At 40.9% G+C, this 25,186-nt stretch overlaps 1 protein-coding gene and 1 long non-coding RNA gene across 3 annotated transcripts; one reads left to right on the top strand and one right to left on the bottom strand.

The window, feature by feature from the left end:
- Positions 1-836: 836 nt before the first annotated feature.
- LOC141779784 (uncharacterized) lies at positions 837-3,605 on the top strand. Of its 2 annotated transcripts, XR_012596428.1 has the most exons (3): positions 1,362-2,078; positions 2,202-2,412; positions 2,448-3,605. It is a non-coding gene; the product is annotated as an uncharacterized LOC141779784 (long non-coding RNA). The 2 variants fall into 2 exon arrangements; XR_012596427.1 differs by having other exon boundaries at positions 837-2,078; positions 2,202-3,605.
- A 9,528-nt stretch (positions 3,606-13,133) lies between these two features.
- tmem147 (transmembrane protein 147) lies at positions 13,134-22,735 on the bottom strand. The gene is made up of 8 exons (XM_074654798.1): positions 22,595-22,735; positions 20,754-20,856; positions 20,183-20,252; positions 20,034-20,099; positions 19,746-19,882; positions 16,014-16,098; positions 15,579-15,700; positions 13,134-14,006 (listed from the first exon to the last, which is right to left on the bottom strand). The coding sequence occupies exons 2-8, from the start codon at positions 20,828-20,830 to the stop codon at positions 13,886-13,888; spliced, it is 678 nt and encodes a 225-aa protein (XP_074510899.1). The 5' UTR covers positions 20,831-20,856; positions 22,595-22,735; the 3' UTR covers positions 13,134-13,885.
- Positions 22,736-25,186: the final 2,451 nt, after the last annotated feature.

Raw genomic sequence — 25,186 nt, 5'->3', positions numbered from 1 at the left:
TTTTTTGTGTATTACATGCTTGAGAAATGATGGTTTCTAAATATAATGGGACCTCAGATGTTTTCTTTTTCTTTTTCTCAATGGTTAGGGACAGTGGGGTAGGCAGGAAAAGGTCCATAGAAAGGTGCGATGGGTCGACCAGCCTGACTTTGGACATTGTTTTGTTTTAATTTGCTGAGAGTTCCATATGCATTTGCTTAAAACATTTCCATATACAAATTGCTAAAATTCCTCATTTCAGTGTTATGGAGTATTACGTATGGTCGCCTTGGCAGAGGGACCGTGAGAGAATTTTCCTGTATACATTGTTTAATACATTGTTCAAGAAAGATTAGCTGCCTGACAGGTTTTTCACTCTCACTTTTATACTCCATACAGTTGTTTCAATGGTAATAAGGACAGGTTGTTAAATTTGTCATATTTATACACCTGTATGTCTCTTCTTTTATTTTTTCGAGACTTTGTGTAAGTCTCGAAGGGGGGAATATGTGGTATATTTTCAAGTCTTGCACAGGACAGCGAGGCCCTAAGTGTAAACATATGTGAAAGAAGCAGGGCAAAGGTCAGGGGCTGAAAGATAAACATGTAGGAGATACCTAAGACATGTGGTCAAACCTTAGCTCAGGGATTGGATGACCTGAACCCGATATAAGGGGGTGCGAGCCCCCAAAGGGCAGGACTTTCAGATTCGACTTGAGACCTCCGGACGCTCTAGACGTCCGTCATGACATGTGTGGCTTGTTTGTAATAAATTCTATTATACCAGCAAGAACAGTGTCCTCGGAGCATCCTTCATCATCACTTCAACAGCACTGTCGCAGAAAAGATACGACATGGACTTGACCATAAAAGCCACAAACAGATGTTACGAGATCTCCGCCACTGGTGGATTCCCCGGAAACATGCTACTATAACTGACTTCTTGACTAAGTGTGACGTATGTAGTACATGTAACATCAGACCTACCATCACTCCTAGGGCAGGAAAACATCCTTCTCCCACTGCCCCGGGACAGGAAATCTTTATTGATTTCACAGATATGGGAATAAGGGCTGGGGGGAAAAGATTCCTCCTAGTAATTGTGGACTCATTTTCACGTTGGGTTGAGGCCTACCCTACGGGAAAAGAGGACGCAAAATCAGTCATTAAATGTCTGGTGAATGAGTACATTCCGAAACATGGGTTTCCTAAATTGATCAGGTCAGATAATGGTTCACATTTCAAAAATAAAGACCTGCAATCTGTTGAAAAGGCTCTGGGACTACAACACAAATTTGGCACTGTGTATCATCCACAATCACAGGACTCACCATTTGAGCTTACGTGTGGCCGACCTTTCCCAGGGCCGTCCCAAAACCCCTCTCCCCTTCCTGACCTCGATTACAGACCATACTATTTGAAGGTTAATGCTCTTGTGTCAGCTCTCTCCTATACAGGTGACAAACCTGTCACCCCTGTCACAGAGGACGTTCCAGGACCTGACCCCGGACCCCCGGAACACCTTTGGTTGAAGGTGTTAAAGAGGAAGTGGTCGGAGCCACGTTGGACAGGCCCACACAAGGTTCTGGCCAGAACTGCAACAGCTGTGCAGCTTGCAGGAAAAGGACTCAACTGGTGGCACCTAACACAGTGCTCCAGCAGCAGGACAGGACCTGAAGCAGTAGAGGAGGAAGCCCCACAAGGAGCCCAGGCTACGTGAAAAGAGGGTCACGTATATTTTTTATTTTTCATATACTGTATAAACTGTGACTATGATGAGATACACATAAGGGAAAGAAGGTTACAAGGTCTTGCCTGTATTTACAGTTAAATCAGGCTAACATGGTTGTTTAGGTGGACTCATCTAGGTGGTTTTTGAAAAACATTATATATCACATTGTATTAAAACTTGTTGCTTAGAATAAATGCTAAAATAGATAAAAAGAGAAACCAGGGGTGGGGAGAATCCACCAGAGAGAAGTTTCACTTCCTTTCCCAAACCAGTATAAAATAGGACCACCCAGATAAAAGTTTTTCAGTTGCGCGCAGGAAAACAAACTAGAAGCATCATGCAGTACGGCAAACTGCTAGTAGCGTTTGTTGTAACATCTGTGTTTACCTCTCTTGTCCTCGTTCTTCTGTACAAACTTTCTTAATGTGATTTGTCATGTATTTTAAATGTTTTAGGGAATGTGAGAGAAAATACCATGACCCTTGTGTAGAATTTGTGTACTCAGATAAATCTGAATAACCTGGGAAAGCACAGACTGTACTAGTTTAGATACATTACTTATCATCCTCGCCTCTGCACTCTGCTAAAACTAGCTAATCACTAGTAACTCTTTAACAATAGACAATGCTTTCACTCAGAAGCAGGGTGGAAGGTGTGGGCTACAAGGGGGGGAAGGCTAAACCAAGATTATAAAGAATGATGTAGTGAGGTAGCTCCCCTAATGAATATAAACTAGCTGACCAAATAGCTGCAGGTTTTGAAAACATACCTATAATAAGTGCTCTGATCCCTATCACTCCTAACAAAAATGTTGACCGCATTAACTACATCCACTATAATGTTCTCCGTTTGACTAATCTAACCCGTGATGCAATTGCCGGACTAGCTGAACAAATGGCTCCTACGTCACTGATGGTGATCCAAAATAGAATGGCATTAGATATGCTGCTGGCAGAGAAAGGCGGTGTATGCTCAATGTTCCAAGACTCATGTTGTATTTTCATCCCTAACAATACAGCGCCGGACGGGACTGTAACTAAGGCGCTAGAGGGGCTCCGGACGCTGTCTAAATCGATGCACGATGACTCAGGTATCAACAGCCCCATTAACGACTGGTTAGACCGTACCTTTGGGAAATGGAAGTCCATGGTGGTATCTCTATTCTCCTCAATCCTTGCTGTGTGTGCATGCTTAGTATTATGTGGTTGTTGCTGTATTCCATGTATTCGCCACCTCATTGAGCGTGTGATTATTTCTGCTGTACAACGAAAGCATCCGGATGCACCTCCTTCTTATCAGATGGCCATGTTCCAAGCTGAGAGACAGGGTCTCCTGGAAATGGTGGGGGATAGTGAAGATGTTGACCCTGAAGAGGTTGTGTGATGATGCTTATAATTAATACATCTGTTCGTAACATTATCTATGCTTATAATTAATACATCTGTTCGTAACATTATCTATGCTTATAATAAATATATCTGTAGGTGAACTTAGTTAAGTTCAAAAGAGGGTCTGTTGGATTTATTATGTACAAAAGTGCTTACAATGACCTGCAATAACCTGATTGTTGGATTTGTTGTGCATGAAGTGTTTGCGAGGACAGGGAGGATGTACGTTCTGTTCTTTTGCAAGGTCAAGGAGAGAAAGGAGTCAGAAGGAGAAACAAAGAAGAAGATATGCAGCAAAAACATCACGTGCCATAACTCATGAATATTAATATTGTGTAAACCATAAAACGCTGGATCAGGGATAGCTCGGGGTTCAGACTTCACGAACTGACCCATGCACTGTATGTTGTCAGGGACACGTAGACTGGATCCAGATATCTGTATACTCTTTTATTTTACTTATGCAACATTGATTGTTCGGAATAAATTGTATTATTATGCTTTAACCCGTCTGTTTGGAAAATCTCTTTGTCACACAAGATTAACCAGCACGTAACTGGGCCTTGACCTCTCGGAGGTAGAAGGCCAGTTCCTTCAACAGACAGAGCTTTATTCTGTTTAGCTGGCATTAATGTCATAACCACTGGTTGAAAAATCAGCCTTATCATGATGTCGAACAAATTAACTAAATTACATATTATACCAAATAGACTAGAAATTATTGAAAAGCCTCATAAACCACCAAACAGAATACAGAAAGTTAGTGATTTCAGTTTTTTAGTGAACTGTTGGATTTATTATGTACAAAAGTGCTTACAGTGACCTGAAATAACCTGCTTATAAGGGAAGCTGAAAACTGTTGTATTGTTTCATGATTGCTCAATAACTGTCTCTCAATTATTAGCTTCTAAGGGCATAACTCAGGGTGAATGAATGAAGGACTTGGGGCTGTTCAGTTGTTGTTGCACTGTTTTGTTCCTTGAGGAGGTGATTCGGTGACTGTAGATTTCTATATAGTCACATTGTAATAATCTCTGGCAGCATTTGGAGAGGCTTTGAACTACTCAAGGGCGAGGACAGGGGGGAGGCACACGGGACTGCATGTTCTGTTCTTTTCACAAGGTCACGGGAGGATGGTGTCAGAAGAAGAAACAAAAAAGAAGATATGCAGCAAAAACATCACGTGCCATAAGCTCATGAATATTGATATTGTGTAAACCATAAAAACGCTGGATCAGGGATAGCTCGGGGTTCAGACTTCGCGAACTGACCCATGCATTGTATGTTGTCAGGGACACGTTGATTGGATCCAGAATTCTGTAAACTCTTTTATTTTACTTATGCAACATTGATTGTTCGGAATAAATTGAATCATTATGCTTTAACCCATCTGTTTGGAAAATCTCTTTGTCTCACAAGATTAACCAGCACGTAACTGGGCCTTGACCTCTCGGAGGTAGAAGGCCAGTTCCTTCACCATCTCAAATATCACTTTTCGCCAGCCTTGTACAGAGGGTTTCTTATCACTGATCCACTGTAGTAGTATATTTTTTCTAGCAGCAAATGTAAGAATGTTATATAACCTTTTGTTGGCTGCAGTAATTATATTTGTACTTGGGATTCCTAAAATCAAAGACATTGGATTCATTTCTAAATCCTTATCAAATATCTTTTCCATTTGACATAATATTTCAGACCAGTACTTCTGTAATTTATGACACGACCAAAGGCAATGGGTTAAGGTACCTATTTCGGTTTTACATTTGAGACACAGAGGAGAAAGTGAAGGGTCAAAAAAATGCCTGCGATTAGGGGATATATGTATTCTATGTATAATTTTAAATTGGATTGCTTTCGTCCGGGTACAGATAGATATCTTTTTGGCATGACTCCAAATATCATCCCATGTCTCATCATTAATAGTTACTGACAGTTCCTTCTCCCACACACTCCTAATCCTCTGTGTATTTGTAGTATACTTGCCATTCATTAAATTATATAGCAAACTCAGAGACACCTTCGTTGGTCGTTGAAACAGCATTTTCTCAACAGCAGACACCTCAGGATGATCTATAATGGTTGTACTCTTAGTGATATAATGCCTTATTTGTAAAAACCGAAAGAAATCTTGTTTTGGGAGTTGGTATTCCTTTTTCAATTATTCAAATGACATGAGACTATTATCTGAAAGTAAGTCTCCCAATTTTGTAATATTTTTATTGTTCCATTGTTGGAAACCAGAATCCAATATCCCTGGCAAAAATTCAGGGTTGTTAATTATTGGGGTGAGTGTGGAAGTTAATTTGGACCTCCCCTCCAGGCGACGGACTGATCGCCATGCCTTTAAAGCATTGATTGTTATTGGATTTATACAATTATTTCTTATGTCCTTAAAATTCTTAAAAAATAATAAATCCTGTAGTCTACGCTGGGACAATGATGCTTCAATGTTCAGCCAAGCAGAAGATGCCTCATCTTTCACCCATTCAGATATAAATCTCAAGTGAGCACACAGCTGGTATACTTTGATATTTGGCAGGTCTAAACCACCCATTGAACCTGGCAATTGTAGAACTGACATTTTGAGTCTAGGTCTACGTTTGCTCCATATGAAAGAGCTGAGCCAGCTATTCAAATCGTTAAGAACCCTATTCGAAAACAATATGGGAATCATTTGAATGGGATAAAGTAGTCTAGGTAACACATTCATCTTTATCAGGGCTATACGTCCTAACCAAGAAACAGGAAGTGAGTTCCAACGCTCTAAATCTTGCCTTATTTTACCAAATAAAAGGATAAAGTTGGCTTTATACAACTGATTAAATGATGGGGTAATAAAAATACCTAAATAGACTAAACCTGCAGGGGACCATTTGAAAGGGAAGGATGGGACCGTATTAGGTATAGTAGTTAGAGTACCCAGGGGCATAGCTTCTGATTTGTTTAAATTAATCTTATACCCAGAGAATTTGCTAAACATGTTAATCACCTTAATGAGGGCTGAAACAGATGTCTCTGGGTCAGTTAGAAAAACTAGGACGTCGTCAGCATACAATGTTATCTTATGACATATCTCTCCGACCTGCAGACCACATATAGAGGGCTCTCTTCTAATGGCCTCAGCCAGTGGCTCAATGGCCAATGCAAACAGGAGAGGCGATAGAGGGCAGTCCTGTCTAGTTCCTCTATGTGTACTAAAATACTCTGATCTAAGTCCATTAGTCATAACCGCAGCTTGAGGATCATTATAAATGATTTCAACCCATTTCACAAAATTATTACCAAGACCAAATTTTTCTAATGTGTAAATTAAAAAAGGCCACTCAATTCGGTCAAATGCCTTCTCTGCGTCCAGAGAAAGCACCAGACCATCTATAGATTTTTGTTTAAAGGCCTGAATAGCATTAATGAGACGTCTGACATTGTTAGTTGAGTTTCTGCCTTTTATAAAGCCAGTTTGATCCTCTTTAATTAACATGGGCAGAAGGTCCTCCAAACGGGTAGCTAAAATTTTAGAAAGCAATTTTCTGTCCACATTTAAAAGAGCTATCGGCCTGTAGGATGAGCAGGATTCAGGACATTTCCCTTTCTTTAAGATAAGTGATATGTTAGCCTCTTTAAGAGTCTGTGGCAAATCTGCAATAGAAAATGAATGATTAAACATTTCAAGTAACGGTTCCAAAAGTAAGTCTTGGAACTCCTTATAAAATTCAGAACAGAACCCATCAGGCCCTGGCGACTTCCCACTCTGAAGCTTTTTAATGGCATTAGCTACTTCATTTCTTGTAATGGGGCTGTTAAGAAAACTTTCCTGTTCTTCTGATAGTGTTGGAAGATTAATCTGAGCAAAAAAGTCTTCCATTAATTGAGGTGCGTCAGTTGTCTGTTCAGAAGAGTACAAATTTATGTAAAATTTTTTGAAGCTGTCATTTATCAGTCTGTTTTCGTATACCCTATTGCCCTCAGCATCCGCAATCACTGCTATAGACTGGGACTCTTCTCATTTTTTAGCCAGGTATGCAAGATATTTCCCTGGTTTATCTCCATATTCATAAAAGCTCTGTTTAATATACTTAATTTTTTTCTCTGCATCTTTAGTAAGAAGACAGTTTATAGCTGATCTAAGAGCAGAAATTTCTTGCCATAAATAAGGTGATGGAGAGCTAATATAAATCTTTTCTTTATTTGACAATTTGCTCTCTAAGGATTTTTGCTCTTTAAGTTTTTGACGCTTTGCAAGTTTCCCATAGAATTGAGGGATTATTCGAAGATTGTAAATTGTTGGACAAAAATGCCTTAAATTCAGTGGAAAAATAAGATGTAAAAGTATTATCTTTAAGAATAATAGTGTTAAGTCTCCACTGTCGGGCCTGGTTTATTGAGACTTTAAGTTTTATGTCCATAACCATACTGGCATGATCAGATATTATTATACTGTTTATATTACAAGATAAAACAGAGTGTAGTTCGGATTTGGGTAGAAAAAAATAATCAATTCTAGTCTGACACCCATGAGGAGCAGAGAAAAATGTATATTCTTTGTCAGAAGGGTGAAGACTCCTCCAAACATCATCAAATCCGAGATCTTCACAGATGGCACGAAGAGCATCTCTCTCTCTCTCTCTCTCTCTCTCTCTCTCTCTCTCTATCTATCTATCTATCTATCCCCCCAGCCGGTCTCGGCAGATGGCCGCCCGCCCTGCGCCCGGTTCTGCTCCAGGTTTCTTCCCAGTAATCTGGGAGTTTTTCCTGGCCACAGTGCGCTTGGTGGATCCTGTTGGGTCTCTAAACTATGGTGTACGGTCATAGACCTGCTCTATATATAAAGCGTCTTGAGATAACTTCTGTTGTGATTTGACGCTATACAAAAATAAATTGAATTGAATTGAATTGAATTGAATTGAACTACGACCAAACGGTTAAACTAGGCAGCGCTGATCAAATATGAATCAATATTATGTTACATTAATGCCTATTTCTCTCCTCAAATGTTTTCAGAATCATCATGTAGTGCACGGTTTAGCTATAAAATGAGAAAGTGTGTGACGCCACTGCCATTGTGAAATCTGGTGAAGGAACGCTAAATTCCAGTCACATGACCGGAGCACAGCCAATAGGAACGCTCTCTCTCTCTGAAATGACCTGTGATCGGTCAAAGTCTCCCGTCACAGGCTAGGTTTTCTAATGCCTGAAAACAGAGCCATGAGGAGGAGCAGAAGTCTAGTTTTCTCTCAGAACACTTCAATTACAATATGCTGAAAGGTTATTATGGAATTTTTGCCCAATGATGCCAAAAATATACTGACTACTACAGCTTTAAAATACAAGTAATTTACTACCGAAGCCAAAACCAGCTGCACAATAACTATTTTAACCCTCTGAGACCCACAATATAGACCAGTTTTAGTCTTTTTTATTACATGTACAGGGGTCTTTAGGGGAAAACAGCAGGTCAACAGTAGATGTCACATAGAAGTGGTGGACATCATCTGAAAGCTGGAACCTGAAGATTAATTTGAGATGCAGCTCAGCACTTTGTGTCAAGTTGTCCTAGTCATAAATCAGAAATAAACATGAATTAATAAATTATTTAAAATAAATTGTAAACGTGTATAAGGGTTTAAAACACGATGATAGAAGTATATGATGGTCATCCCCATGCTCTATTATGTCTCATAAGTTGTTGCAGCAATTTGGGGGTTGATACCATTTGTTACACAGATTTGATGCTAAATTTAACCATTTTTTTTAGCACTGGAGAATTGATAAAAATGATCAATAATCCCTCCAAAATACCACATTAATCAAACATTATTATTATTAGAAACCCAACTTTCCGAGAGCGAGCCCATTATCTTCCTGATCAGTGCTGATATGATAAGAAAGCCCATAAATTAACCTGTTTACTGTTTAGTGTGTCAATATCATAGTTTTACATTGAGAGGCTAATTAAAAACAGCTGACTTGCATATTCCACTGTGAGGCTTCGTGAACCATAGGATGTCTCCTTTAAGTGTTACTTTATTTACAAAAATAAGAAAAAATATTTAATAAAAAGAAAAAAACTATAGCATCATTTTAAGCCATTCAAAAAAAAAAATTCAAATGAATTGAAACAAAATGTGTGTATTCTTAATCAGCCCCTCCATATACTGTAGTACCCGTGTAAAGAAACAGGCTTCCAGATAGAAAACACAAAAACACATCACAGTACCAAAGTGTGCAGGTTGTTAACAGCATTGAGGCTGATCAAACACCTGTTGCAACTGCATGTTTTTAGTGCTCTAAGCACCTGATGGATAGTCCACACATCTGGTGCTTTAGGGCACCAAAACATGACCACTGATATCACCTATCATTTATATAAAGCCTGCACAGACTTTGACATTGCATCATGGTGTATACAACATGCCACAGAAGTTGTTTAAATGTGCTCCATCTCCCGTGGACTATAGTGGAATAGCTGAAAAAGACAATGAACAGAATTAGTATACTCTACCTGACTTTGGGTAAGTCACAACAAACACATCGGTGTCTTCCACAGAGAAGTTTTGGGCGTACTCCAAACTCTCCGTGTTGTGAGCATCTGAGGGCAGGAGGAGGCCGTGGTACTGAATGTACTTGTGTGAGGAGGACATGATGGTTGTGCCCGGAACAGGGCTTAAAGCTCTGCAGGGGATCGCTGGCCTATTAGACTGGTAGTCTACACGTTGCTGCTGCTCCTTCCTCTCTCTCTCTGAGGTAGTCCGGGGACTTTCTCCTGTTACATATAGTCCACTTTTTTCTCTGAGCTCCTCTTTATTTGCTAGCCGGCAGGGCCGAACCAATTAGTTTTTTTGAATGGCAACTCTGTGCTGCAAATCATCAGCTGTTTTTCTAACTCAGGGGTTGGAACCTCCATGAGCTGAGGACCAGGTTTAAAGGATTGGTTTGCAAGCCTACACTAGCCTATTTTTTTTCCTACAGAAATACATGGTTTTGCAATGCTCCTGACAGCAGGAGCGTATCTGGATCGACTTAACAGCGTTGGTTCATGTTGGTGAACCATCAGGAAATATGTTAATACTACCAAAGGAGTTAGGTTGTTAATGCTCTTTGAACTTCCCTCCTAAACAGGGGTGGATTATCGCACAGGCTGGCCTAGGCTGCAGCAAGGGCCCAAGATTGGCCAGATTGTTTTTAATTGTTTAAATGTACTTCAGAGGAAAAAAATAAAATCTTTACCCCTATTGGCCAATAAGAAACATTAGAAAAAGCTGATTGTGTAGATGAGGGCCACATCTACACACTCAGCTGACCTCAAGTTGGTTTCCAAACAACACATCACTACTGGACAGAACAGCAGTAAAATGAAAATATGATCACGGAGCACAAAAACGAAAAGCACAACAGCTGAAAGAACACCATGACCAAGATCTATTAAAGAAAATCCCTAAATTGATAGATAGATATTTTAGGGTTTAGATTAAAGGCGCAGTTTTAACTTTAAGGTCAGGAGGTCACAAAAAAATCTAGAGGGACTGTAATGTGTACAACGCAGATAGGTGTAGTGTATCAGGATGTGTGTAGCTGACATATTAAACCCTCTAAACCGAATGCAAAGCGAGCAAGCCTCAGCGACAAAATCTGTTTGATTGTTTTCTATTGGAACGAAGTAACTGGCCGCGAGCGACGAAGCACTGCGCTGCGTTTTGAGCTGAACTTTTGTTGGATGCCCTCACTCACTCACTCACTCTTCTTCAACCTCTTACCGGGGTCGGGTCGCGGGTCCAACAGCTCCATCAGGTGACCCCAAACTTCCCTTTCCCGGGCCACATTAACCAGCTCTGACTGGGGGATCCCGAGGCGTTCCCAGGCCAGTGTGGAGATATAATCTCTCCACCTAGTCCTGGGTCTTCCCCGTGGCCTCCTCCCAGCTGGTCGTGCCTGGAACACCTCCCTAGGGAGGCGCCCAGGGGGCATCCTTACCAGATGCCCTGTTTCTATTAATTCCTTATTCCAACGGATGAGGAACGGCTGATGGTGAAGTTGAAATGAGGAGTCATCTGATACGATAATTCCGCATTTCACTACAAAAGCCTAAATAAGGTGACAGCTGGCTGGAGGAAGATCTCCTGAAAGTTTTCACAGGCTACTGTTGGCTGTATTGTATTTTCAGTAAATATCACAGTATAAAACCTGTCTTTCCGTATAAAAAAGACAAACGTCGGAAGATAGCAAGTACTAGCATAGGGGCCACAGACCACTGCTACTAAGGCATTGATTAAAATTTGTATTTAAATTTAATATCTGCAGCCTCATGAATGTCTTCTATGTAACTCTGTGTAACTCTGGGTAACTGTAACTCTGTTAACGCTATAACTCTGTGTAACTCTGTGTAACTCTGGGTAACTGTAACTCTGTTAACGCTATAACTCTGGGTAACTCTGGGAACTCTGGGTAACTCTGGGTAACTCTGTGTAACTCTGGGTAACTGTAACTCTGTTAACGCTATAACTCTGGGTAACTCTGGGTAACTCTGGGTAACTCTGTGTAACTCTGGGTAACTCTGGGTAACTCTGGGTAACTCTGTGTAACTCTGTGTAACTCTGGGTAACTGTAACTCTGTTAACGCTATAACTCTGGGTAACTCTGGGAACTCTGGGTAACTCTGGGTAACTCTGTGTAACTGTAACTCTGTTAACGCTATAACTCTGGGTAACTCTGGGTAACTCTGGGTAACTCTGTGTAACTCTGGGTAACTCTGGGTAACTCTGGGTAACTGTGTAACTCTGGGTAACTCTGGGTAACTCTGTGTAACTCTGGGTAACTCTGGGTAACTCTGTGTAACTCTGTGTAACTCTGGGTAACTCTGGGTATCCAGGATGTGATTGAGGAGGTGCTAAGAACCTCATCCGTATCTCGACACAACACGTTGCAGTGATTCCTTGTTAATGCATTCCTGGACTGGATACAATGGTGCTTCTAATGTCCAGCGAGCCCATACTATTAATCTGGTGACGTGTGCATTAATGGGCCACAGTTGGTAAAGTCACACTCCTCTAATTCTCACTGGAATTCACAAGGTCAGGCTAATGTCAATGTGTCACTGCAGCCGTCTCCCGTCTCTCTCTTATAACAAGCAAGCAGGAGTTTTGCAGCAACCGCACACAAGCAGCAGCAGTAAACAGAGATGGTAGTGTTCATGTGTGTTAGGTAACAGCAAAGCCCATTGTGGCATCTCAATAATGACAGCTTTGTTGGAGTCCATGGGACCCCAGCTGAGAGAGGAGGAAGAGAGAAGCAGAGAGCTAAACTAGCAGAAAAGGGGGTGACGGGTAAAAACATGAGGTGTGTTGTGTGACGAGAAGGTAGAATATATAATATATTTAGAGCCTTGTGAATTTAACTAGCTTTATTCACGACTCAGATTTGAATTAGATTTCTGCAGCACTCCCCTCTGCTGCCAATACTTTCTCCTAATCTAATAACTGGGACAACTCACAAAAACTCTTTTCACTGGATCGTCACTTTTGTCAGACAATAAAAGGTGCTTTCGAAACCAAATACTCTCACGCCAATTAATCTTTGTCTCGCCCTCCTAGGAGGGTGGAGGAAAAGCGAGACAAAGAAAGAGAGGAAGGGAGGGAATGAGAACTCCCAAAAGTTTTCATTCTCTCAAGTGTAATAGAAGTGTGGGAACAGAGAGAACTTTTTCTAACCACCGACCTTCCGATTGGTGGATGACCTGCTAATGACCTACTAATTAACATCAGTAAAATACACCTTGTTTGACACGCTGGAGATACATTGTTACAGTCGGAGCTCACCTGAAATGCCCTCAAGAGTCATTATTAAAGTTATATATTAGCCAACATCAACAGTGGCCAGGTCACATGTTCCAGGAGTGGAACTCTGAACACACAAATATAAAACCTCATACGTCTTCAGACGATAATCTGTCCCTGGGTTGAGCCTGTATGTTTTTCTTATATTATTTTCTTAAATATGACATGATATCAAGAAATCAAAATCAATCAAAACTCAGCGCAAGATAAGACAAAAACATATTTATTACTTTAATGTCAGAATCACAGATGCGTACAATTCAACGTGACGTGGTCAGAATGCTGAGCGGACCTCCGCTTATTCATACTGCGGGACTGTTTACTTGAGTTAAATCTTCAATTAAATTTCTTCAAGAATTAGAAAAATCTTTCTACAACTACATTTTCACTACTCGTAATATTTACTTGTATATAAATAAATTGATAAATTGGTGGCCACACGATCAACTATCAGTCATTCATTTGTTATCAATGCACTTCACTATTTAATCCAAGCATTAAATAGTTGGCTCATTGGACAGAACACATAGAAAAGAATGAAGTTAGAAAGTCTCAACTCATTTGTGGTCGTTCTGGTCGTTCTAACAAAACCAACACAGCTTTCAGCCAATCATATCACGGAAGCGTCCTGATGTCACCACTCGACCTTTAAACTGGTGGACTGAGGGCAAACAAAGCTTCAGTGCATGTTTATATCCACCGTCTGCACAGACTGATCAAAACAAACTGGAAGAACTGGTTAGTTTACCAGTTAGTAGCTCTGCCTTGTTTGTACATCAGACCAGTCCGGCTGCACAAATTCAACAAGTACGTTTCAGTAGTCTCTGGTGTCGTATGTATATATGGTGATACTCAGATTGGAAAGGTATCAGGAGTCCGCTTCTGATTTATGACAACCCGGGTCCAGTCGGGACCAAAAGGACTGATGAAGGTTTAACCCCGGGGTGTTTTAGTTCTACTTAGTTGCTGTGGACCAGAGTGACGAAGAGAAACAGCGAGCAGAGAGAGATGGCACCAGTCAGCACGGCTTTCACCAACAGCACCGTCCAACTGCCCAACAGGAAGACGTGGACAAACAACCTGAAGACACGACAGAGAAACGTTAAAAAACAAAACTAAACAGCGCGTTGGCGTCGCTGAAACCATCCGTCACAGAGACAAAGAAAATACACATCTCTTGATGCATTTGTAAGCCTAAACACTGACATCACAATGAACCCTTTTACAATCATTTAATAAAATCATCTGCTGGTCCTCCCGTTGGTCCCTTATTCTTTTGGGGCCAAAGCACCTATTGTATTATAGTATAATGTACTGTATTGGTTAGTTTCAACATTTTTATTAATGCGTGTATAATGTAAAACAGGCACCACCATCAATATTGAAAAAAAAAACACCAAGGGAATTTTAGGGAATCAACCAATAGAACAGCCCCCCACCAGTGCCTGTCAAGCCCCCCGAAAATACTAACAATAATAAAATATGAAGGACAGGGATTTAAAAATAAATAAATAGGTAAATAGATAATTGAAATTATATAAATCTGAATTAAATACAATTAATAGATACATACTTTTAAATAAAAATATCATACAAAATGATAAATAAAAAATATTTAAAAAAATAAAAAATACAAATCAAAATAAAATAATAATGAAAGTAATCTTTTTTTTATAAATAAACTGTACTGTATTGTTTAGATGCAAAATGATTTGAAATGCTTTTTGTCAGTGAGCCACTGACTCTGCCTCCATTTTTTTCTTACCTCACTTCCTCCAAACTAACTTCCACAACTTCCAGATTATGAAGAATAATTAATAATTAGGGATCCTACATATTTAACGAGCATTTTTAGCTCACAAAAAATAATCATTTATAATGATAATGATTTATATTATATATTTTTTTATGAATTTTTTTTTGTTCTAGAAAAAAAAAAAAAAATTGCTAACTCATAGCTAACATTAGCTCACTAACAGCTAACTTGTCCCATCCCATCATCATTTTAGTCATCAACTGCACCTCTGGTAGACATTGAGTTCTAAAAGAATCCTTTGACCTGCTGAAATCTAACGTTTTTAGCTTCCTACAGGCATTTTGTCAGAGTCTCGGCCCTTGATTTCATATTGAGGCGCAGATTGTTTCCCCTCCCGTGGGCGTGGTTTTACCAGTATGACGCATTGTGCTCCTCCTCTCTGATGTTTTGGCCTTTCCTTTTGCAGCGAGTGGTGTAAAGGTTATGAAGTCCTGCTAGTTCTGCTGTTTTTACAGTCTGCATTCCTGAGCCGTCAGATTGCCAAACCACACAGTAATACACCAGTCACAACACTCAACGGTGCAGCGATAGAAGTTCACAGAGTTTTGGTGCTCATACCAAACATCTTGAGCACAGTCTAAGAGAAACTTGTTTCAAGAAAGTTGTTATGCAATTATTATTATTATTATTGCTCATGTTGCTGCTGTTAACTAGAGCCATCCGGTGGTTCAAAAAATAAAGTGCAGCCGCCACATACAGTCAAATCAAACCTAAACTGAATTTTCCTTTAAATGAATATTTGACCTTTTAGATAATACCAGTACTCTGTTTTCTGTCTTTCTGTGTACTGTATGTAGTATGTCTGACAGTGTGTACTGTATGTGTTTGTGACTCACTCCATTAAGAAGGCCTTGTAGACACAGAGAGCCAGCAGCACAGTAACAGGAAGCCTGAAGCTCTTAGGAAGGTCGTATCGTGTGAACATCCACACCACTGCTGCCATGGCGATATAATGGATCTATAAACACATAGAAATAATTACTGGTTTTAATCATCTTTTTATACACCCTCAGGTCCCATCATATAAACATTTACATTACAGATACAATGGCAATATAACCTATAGAGGGAAAGAAATCCATATCTGTCTACACATGCAGACAAGAACTCGTTATTTACTGGAACTGTTTCTTTACACCATCACTGTCAACAACAAATGGGAGATGGGAGGATGAGAGGTAAAGGAGAGGCTGACATGAAAGACAACAGATAGAGATAGAGTGAAGGTCATGGAGCAGACAGAGTGGAGTAGTGAAGCAGAAGCTACTCACCAAACTGATGTTAGAGTCAAAGCTCATCTGGATGTACTTCCAATCAAACTCGATCCCTCTGGCTCCCACCCACAGAGGAAGACACCTGAGGAGCCATAACAGGACACAAACAGTGACATTCAGTTGTTGTTTTTTTTAATTTATATACACATATACACACACACACACACACACACACACACATACATATATATATATATATATATATATATATAACAAGTAGAATAATAGCAGGACAATAATCGACTAAGAGAAAGCTATTGTAGCCTGCCTGATTCATGGGGCCCTGACTCCAAAGGCTCGGTCTCCTCTGGTTTTTAGCCTCGACCTAGGAATAACTAATGCCCTGTTCAGACCTAGTATTAACATGCGTCCTCAGTGATCGGATCACTAGTGGACAGCTCTAAGTACAGGTGTGAACACACTTGAGACGCATTGAGGACGCATTGAGATTCGATTACTCAGACCACATTCAGAGGTGGTCTGGGCCACATATGGTCAAATTCCTTAGCAGTGTGTAGTGAATGCATCCTTGGCCACATTAAGGTCCGCCTACTCTACTGACGTACCGCTGGGATCCGGGGGATCACCGCGCCCCTCAGGTGAATAGACAGGCAGACACGGGCGCTTGTCAGCATGGAAACGGTCTCTGTGCTCTACTGTGTCCTGTCGGTACGACTGTATTTTATTAAAATATACCTTATCTATAGGCTACATATCTGCAGACTATCAAGACGGCACGCAAAGTGCATTATTATCATACTGTCGGAGATGTGTCGGTGTTTTTGTTCCGCCGCTCCCGCCCGCCTGCCTGCTCTCTGTCCTCCCTGGCGGTGCCGGCAGCGTGGAGCTCCCCGGGAACCGCCGGTACAATAACCTTTTATTTTAATGCTAATACAATATACCAGAATTCAGGAATATGTAGGATATTACTACTGACATTCATAATAATAATAATATATTGGATTTATATAGCGCTTTATATTAATCTCAAAGACGCTTTAACATAGTCGGGGGGGAAACGGTGTGAGACAGACAGACAGGAGACGAACGACAAAAAGCGACATACACAGGAACAATCACATACATACACATGGACTGATGGGTAGGGGGAAGGAAGGGGCTACGGGTAAGCAGATGAGAAAAGATGTGTTTTGAGGCGGGACTGGAATGTGGTGAGGGAATCGGAGTCTCTGATGAGATTGGGGAGTGAGTTCCAGAGCTTGGGAGCTGCCCTGGAGAATGCTCTGTCCCCAAAGCTGCGGAGTTTGGACGTGGGGGTGGAGAGTAAACCAGCCGAGGTGGATCTGAGGGACCGTTGAGGTTGGTAGGGGGAGAGGAGTTCAAAGAGATAGGGGGGTGCAAGTTGGTGGAGGTCTTTGTAGGTGAGGGTCAGGATTTTGTAGGAGATCCGGTGGGAGACAGGGAGCCAGTGAAGGTCTTTCAGGACTGGGGTGATATGATGCCATGATTTGGTGTGGGTGAGGAGTCGGGCAGCTGCATTCTGGACCAGTTGTAATTTATTTATGGAGGTGTTGCTGATGCCATAGAGGAGTGAGTTGCAATAGTCAAGGCGGGAGGAGATGAAGGCGTGGATGAGTTTCTCTGCTGTAGGGGGTGTGAGGGACGGACGGATTTTTGCCATATTGCAAAGGTGGAAGAAGGATATTTTGACCAGTTGGCGGATGTGGGGCTCAAGGGAGAGGGTGGAGTCGAAGATCACGCCAAGGTTACGTGCCTGGGGGGAGGGGGAAACAGAAGTGCCATCGATGTTGAGTGTGAGGTTGTTGGTTTTGGTGAGGGTGGATTTGGAGCCGATGAGGAGGAGTTGTGTTTTGTCGCTGTTGAGTTTTAGAAAGTTCTGTTGCATCCAGGCTTTAATTGCAGAGAGGCAGGAGTTGATGTGGGAGAGCGGTGGGTTGTGAGGGGTGTTGGTGCTGAGATAGATCTGAGTGTCGTCAGCATAGCAGTGGAAGTCCAGGTTGAAGTGGCGTAGGATCTGACCGAGGGGGAATAAGTAGATTATGAACAGGAGTGGACCGAGTACAGAGCCTTGGGGGACACCTTGTGTGACTGTGGATGTGGCAGAGGAGTTGTTGTGAAGGGAGATGAAGTGAGATCTGTTGGTGAGGTATGACTGGAGCCAGCTGAGTGCAGTACCTTCGATACCGATGTCTTGGAGTCTGGTGAGAAGAATGTTGTGACTCACGGTATCGAAGGCTGCACTCAGGTCCAGGAGGATGAGGATGTTGAGGGCTCCGGTGTCAGCAGAGGTGAGGAGGTTATTGAGGACTTGGAGGAGTGCAGTTTCTGTGCTGTGGAGGGGGCGAAAGCCAGATTGGAGGGGTTCAAGCAGGTTGTTGGAATGCAGGTGGGATTGGAGCTGGGTGGAGACGAGGCGTTCGAGGGTTTTGGAGAGGAAGGGGAGGTTGGAGATAGGGCGGTAGTGATTGAGACAGGAGGGGTCCAGACCAGGTTTCTTGAGTGTGGGGGTGACAGCAGCAGTTTTGAAGGCTGAGGGGACAGTTCCATGGGACAGTGAGGAGTTGAAGAGGTCGGTGAGGTAGGGGCATAGGACAGGGAAGCAGGACTTCAGCAGGGGAGTGGGGAGGGGGTCCAGGGAGCAGGTGGTGGGTTTGGATGTGCTGATGAGTTTGGCAATGGTTGCTGAGTCAACAGGGTCGAACCGGGAGAGGCGGTGTTGGGGGGGAGGGGTCAGGGGGTCCAGAGGGATGGAGAGAAAAGGGGTCGGTGTGGTTGCTGCTGGGTCAGACACGGGGAGCAGTGAGTTGTTGATGGTGGTGATTTTGTCGCTGAAGAACTGAAGGAATGAGTTACATAGATCGGGTGAGGGGTCAGAGAGGGTGTTGGAACGAGGCTTGAGGAGATTACATTCATGTAATATTACGTCACATCGTCTGCTGTATTGGCCGTGTGTTTACTACGTGTTTATTTGCATATAGAGCGGGAAGTGAGATCGGATCACAAGTGGTCACTGAAGACGCATGTGGAGACGCATTCTAATGCCAGGTGTGAACAGACAGTACTTAAAGCTGTCCACTTGTGATCCGATCACTGAGGACGCATGTTAATACCAGGTCTGAACAGGGCCTAAGAGACCTCTGCTGGAGGATCTCAGGCTGCATCTGGCTCATAAGGGGTTAGTGGGTCACTGACATAATCAGGGGCCAACCCTAACCGTACTTTAACAGTAATCATTCAAATCAATTCTAAAACATACAGGTAACCAGTGTAGAGATGCTAAAACAGGTGTTATGTGGACTCTTCTGTTGGATTTTGTGAGTAGTTGCTGGAGCATTTTGAACTAGTTGAAGTTTGGAGAGGTTGTGTTGGGTGAGACAGGAACACAGAGAGTTACAGTAGTCTAAACGGGATGTAATGAAAGCATGGATGACAGTTTCTTTGGAGATAAAAAAGATCTACATTTTCGAGATATTCCAAAGTTGCAGAAAGCCCGATTGAATGAGACTTCACCTTCTGGTCAAAGTTAAGTTTGTTATGGAAGATAAACAACAACCAGATTTCTGCACTGGGTTTTGATGCCGCAGGACAGAAAAACTAAGTGAGGGAAGAAGTGCTCGCTAGAGGCGTCTGGACTTACTGTATGATAATGGCTTCAGATTTATCAAGAGTTTAGCTGAAGAAAATGTGCAATAGTTTGACAATAAGTGAAGCTAATGCTTCTTCTGAAGGAGCAGTGTTACTGCTCACCTGGACATCACAAGCTCTGCTGTCGCCCAGCCCATGGCAGCCACCATGATCTTGTACTCCCCTTTACCAGCATTACGAGACATCACAAGATGGAGACCCAACAGGTCTGCCAGGTCCACGGTCGCTTTCATAAATTCCTGTAAAAAACAAAGAAACACATTACAACCTCCTACACAAGCTGGCATTTCGACTGGCTCGCTTTGTTTTAGCAAACAGTTACCAAAGTCTGACAAGGGGTGAGAAAATGTTAATCTCCTTTCTGAAGTTGTTACTATGATGAACACTCACCCCTACAAAGTCATAAACTCCAGCTCCTCCTTCCCATGTGGGGAAAAATGTAGCTAGGAACAGCATCTGAAACACAAAAGCAGACCCTGCTTACACACACTCTAAAAACACAAGGAAGCTAATCCTCAATCACCAGAAAGCTCACTCACCTTACAGAGTTGGACAAACAGGTAGGTGGCTCCAGCCTGGACACATCTCCAGAAGGCGTTGTACTCTGAACTAAAGATTGAACACACAAACACGGAGTTAAATGGCAGCAGAACTGTAAAATAAGGAGGCACAGAGACAAGGTAGTCCAGGCAGAAAATGGCAATTTGGGATACAAATGTTTTTAGATTTGAGTGCAATAATGGTGACAGAAACAAAAATTGTGTTGATAAGCAAACGTACTGACAAATTCAAGAGCACACTTCACACAGTTCTAAGAAGATTATGTGGACACCCCCCCCAAACCTCTGGCATTACTAAGAAGATTATTAACAGCCTTCTTAGTCTCTGAGCATATGTTGCTACAACATACAGTAGGAATACAAAGAACCTGTAATAATGAGATCAAACTTAGCCATGACAGTCATTGCCCACACAGTATTTTACTTTCTATCATTTACTCCGACTATGCTTTGCTGGTCATGACTGGACTGATGAGATATCAAACAGGATATAAAAGCACACATCATTCACCACACATGTTGCAGATCCCTGATTCAAACAGACACTTACAGGCCGCTGCACTTGTATGTTATAAAGTAAGGGAAATAGGCCAGGGCAAAGCAGTTCCCGAAGTGAAACAGTGTCATGATGTCTGGTTACAATATTCAGCTCCCTGGAGAGAAAGAGAGACAAAGAAGACATAACTTTAAAGACATTTGATACAACAGGCCACGCTTTGATCACTTTTTTTTTTTTTTTACTACAGACCCTTTTTGACACCCACACACACAAAAGAAAAAGACACTAAATAGTGAAAAATGTCCCTCACTAGTTCTCAGAGGCCAAGGAGACACCTTCAGATGTCCTGTTTTGACTGACTAACACCCTAAACCCAAATATATATTCATTTTACAATTGTATAAAACAGAGAAAAGCATCCTGGCACTCAGGGCTGTAGTACTCGAGTCCAGACTCGAGTCCACTTTTTTGAAGTCGTGCACTTGTCTTGGACTCTCGTGACTTGTTGGACTCGGGCTCAGCTATTGAGAACCGGTCAAGTTGCTCCTGGCTGCTGATTTGGGATCAGTTCTACAGTAAATGCCTGATTCCAACAGTGTTTCCCCTTCAGTATATGCATTCAACAGCAGCGCAGCGGCGCAGAGAAAAACTTGAAAGCAAGAAATGCGAGGAGAGGAAGAGGACGAGAGAGTGAGATGGTACCTGGACGAGAGATGTGACCACATTATTATAGTTTATTAAAAATGCAGAACAGTGACAATACAGCTGTTTCATCTCTCTCATGTTGTCATGCGTGATAGAGTCTGCATCACAAGGAACAATAGACTAATGCATATAGTAACAAACAGATAACATAAAAAAGTCCTTTCCCACCACAAATAATCTACTTGTGTACCACACATACAGTATAGCCAGTATCACAGGTAGAAAGAGGAAAAAACTATAGTTGTAACACTAAGTTATAATAATAATAACAATAATCTCAATAAATAAATTAAAATTGAATTAAAATGTCCCTGCTTGTGGGCATATTGGGGGGGGGGGGGGGGGGGTCTCGGGGGAGTAATGTCAGTAGTAAATATCAGATTAAATTCAAGGTTTATGAATGTAACGTTAGACTGTAATGGTCCTCAAACCCAAATTCTATGCATTGATTAGTTTGATGTTAGCAGATAGATCAGTATCGTTTATAGATTATTTCTATCAATCCTAACTCATTAATCACTAGATTGATTAGCATTGGAAAGACACTATTTCCAGCCCTGCTGGCACCTGAGGAGCTACAACCAACAGTGTCTGAACTGTTGCTGGTTGGTGTTCTATCTTTAATCGGTGATCGACTAATCGATTATTTGCTTAATTGCTTCAACATTTGTCTGACAATTACTAGTAGAGATATTCATAACTATTTTAAACTCTTGATTTGACATGTTCACGTCTACTCAAGAACACGTGGGCGTGATTAGACGGTCATTCACAGTCTGGGATGATGGGTTTCATACTGAAGCTACATTCACACTAGCAGTGTGAGCAGGCTAACAAGCTAACTTTAGCATCTACACGGTAATAACGAGTTAGTCACCGCCGTGTACAATGTTTAGCAGGTGTCTTTATTAATCCATGAACTGATCTGTAAAGCTCTGTAGTTGTGTACCGGTAGAGTAAAGCTGTGTACCGGTAGAGTGACGAAGGAAGTGAGTAATGTGTATTAATTAGCTACCGTTTGCTAAACTAGCCGGTGTCGCATCAGACCCGCTCCCCCGGTGTTTGGAGGAGACTTCCTATCTGTCCAGTTTAACCATAAACATACTAGATCTAATATCATCTGCACTCATTTACCATTTAATCCATACAGCAGTACATTTAAGAAGCGTTTCAGTGTGAGCACTTACTGCGGTTAAAGAGCTGAGGAGAAGCAGTCTGTCTGTCTGTCAGTCTGTCTGTCAGACTGTCACGCTGCTGGTCCCGTTGAATGACAACCGGAAGTAAGCTTGGTTCAACCGCTAAATGCGTCCGACTATGTCACCGCCGGTAGGAATGTAAAAATGTGTTCCACAAGATGCTCTGCGGTGTGCGTTAACAGACTTTATTTAAACTAACGTATTATGCCATATCAATATAATATATATGGACTTCAATCAAACATACGGGCTAGGTAAATAATAAAAAAAGGGGATGAAATGTCCATGGAGATGGATTGAGTGGTCCACCATTTGATTTAATACAACATAGGTTCAGGAAAATGAATGGAAACTATGGCTGCCCTGACAAAAAATATGTTTATTCAAGTGTACTGTTAGTATACTTCTTTTAAACTTAAAATAAGAGAGTTTACTTTTCATATACTCATCAGAGATATACTTAACAAAACTATACTTGGCTTATACTTACAAGTCTACAGAAAAGTCTAAGTATATATGGCTTATACTTGTACTTAATCTTTTGATAGAGATATACTTAAGACAATTATAATGAAGCATACTTTGTGGCCTATTAAAGTGTGTGAGAGTTGAAAACGGATGTTTTGTAATTTCTTTACTTAAATTCATCAATAATTTTCTACATTTTTGGATTCTCTGTTCCCCTTCACTCATGCAGGAAAAACAATTTTTTTAAATGTTTTTATGTATTTATTAATCATCGCAAGACATCAAGTCAAATAGCAAAAAGAGGAAGTCTCTGTATGTAACACATAAATCATTGGCTAAGTATTAGAAGTTAAAGTATATAAAGTATACTTTCATAAACTATAAAGTGGGCTACACGTATATACAAATATACTTGCAGTATAAAAAACTATTAAACTAGTAGTTTACTGAGAGTATACTTTAACCTAAATAAATAATTAATAACCTAAATAGTGGGCTACAAGTATTAAACTAGTATATACCCCGTATACCTAGTTGCAGTACAAAATAAAACTTAGATATAAACTAGTTGTGTACTCAAAGTACACAAAGTACACACTATAAACTAAAAAGATTTAGTCCCAAGAAGTATTGAAGTAGTACACCTACAAGTATACGTCATTGATATTAGTATACTTACTATATAAAGTATACTTGGGGGAAATATACTTGAACTTTATTTAAGTATACTTCATAAAACCCATTTTCCGTAAGGGTGCCGGTGGGGTAAGACAGTCAATGTACAAAACACAGATCACAATAGTGGTATATATAATATATATTATATATATATATATATATATATATATATATATATAATAACATATATAATATAATACATGTATAATATTGGTATTAACTGTAAAATGCTTATAACCACTCAAACAGTACTTTAAGTGGTATAAAAAGAATGCTGTTTTTCTTTTCTTGCTAACGTTGCATTACAGTAAGCATCATATTCCTCAAAAGTGCACTATTCATGTTAACTGAATATCCAACTAATGAAAATGTGTTTGTTTCTTTAGAAAACTGGATGTTCATTCATATTTACAGAGGATTCAATTTTCAAATGTTTGCATCTTCACATGTTTTTTTCATGTGGTTGTTGAACTGAAAGGACTCAAAGACTGCTGATAACCTTCATAAGTCTGTCAGCCACAAAGATCTAACACTGTTGATATATTAACTTTTATAATACTCATAGCTTTACTCTTCTAGCAAAATTTTAATCTTCTTGAACGTTACATACATGACATGAGGCAAAGATGGTGTTTTATTTACAGCATTTAGGGACTTACTGAAGGAATCCAGCTGGAGCAAATCATGTTAATGATGAGAGTTTAAATGCAAAGTAGTGTAAAGTACTTTGCATTGATACGTCTTGTCCATTTGAATTTCTTCAGTACAGATTACACAAGCATTAAATGTGTGAACCGTCACACACAAGTACAAGAGGAAGAAGGTTTTGTTTTTGTTTTTTTTACGACAAAACATCTATTTTTGATAAAGGTGAAAGAGAGTCAAAGAACATCCTCAGTCCCTCTGTGTGGTAATATTCTTTCACACTCGTATATATTTATTATATTGTATTATCACTATAGAATATAGTATGTGAACCAGACAGATCAGGCATTAATGATCGAGCATTGAGAAGCTCTGAAACATGACTAATTATACCAGACTTTACGTCTGGAGCAGATGAAGTTTCTTCTCTCAGAGCAGTTCCTGGTGATCCAGTTGTTTGTGTCGTTCTTGGATAGCGTCCCACAGTGTCTCCAGTGGGACGGACAGTCTGGCAGCTCCCCGTGGTCCTGCGGCGTCTTTCCATCCATCCACCACCACTCTCCTCCCAGGAAGCGCAGGCCCGTCCAAACCTGAGAGACACGAGGCGAAGCTTTGAATGTCCCTCCCTCTTTTAAAAGTGTTTTATCTGACACTCACAGATAAACTGACGCTTTCATTCACTTCATGCTTGCTTAGTTCAGGAGGCTGTAGTTTGATGAAGCTTAGAGCTTGTAAACAATAAGTCTGCTGTCTGTCTCACTGAACTGTGGTGTCAATTAAAGCAGCAGTGAG

Source organism: Sebastes fasciatus, chromosome 12 (genome assembly GCF_043250625.1).
Source record: "Sebastes fasciatus isolate fSebFas1 chromosome 12, fSebFas1.pri, whole genome shotgun sequence".
In the NCBI taxonomy this organism is placed as follows: Eukaryota; Metazoa; Chordata; class Actinopteri; order Perciformes; family Sebastidae; genus Sebastes; species Sebastes fasciatus.
This window is presented reverse-complemented; position numbering and strand designations above follow the sequence as displayed.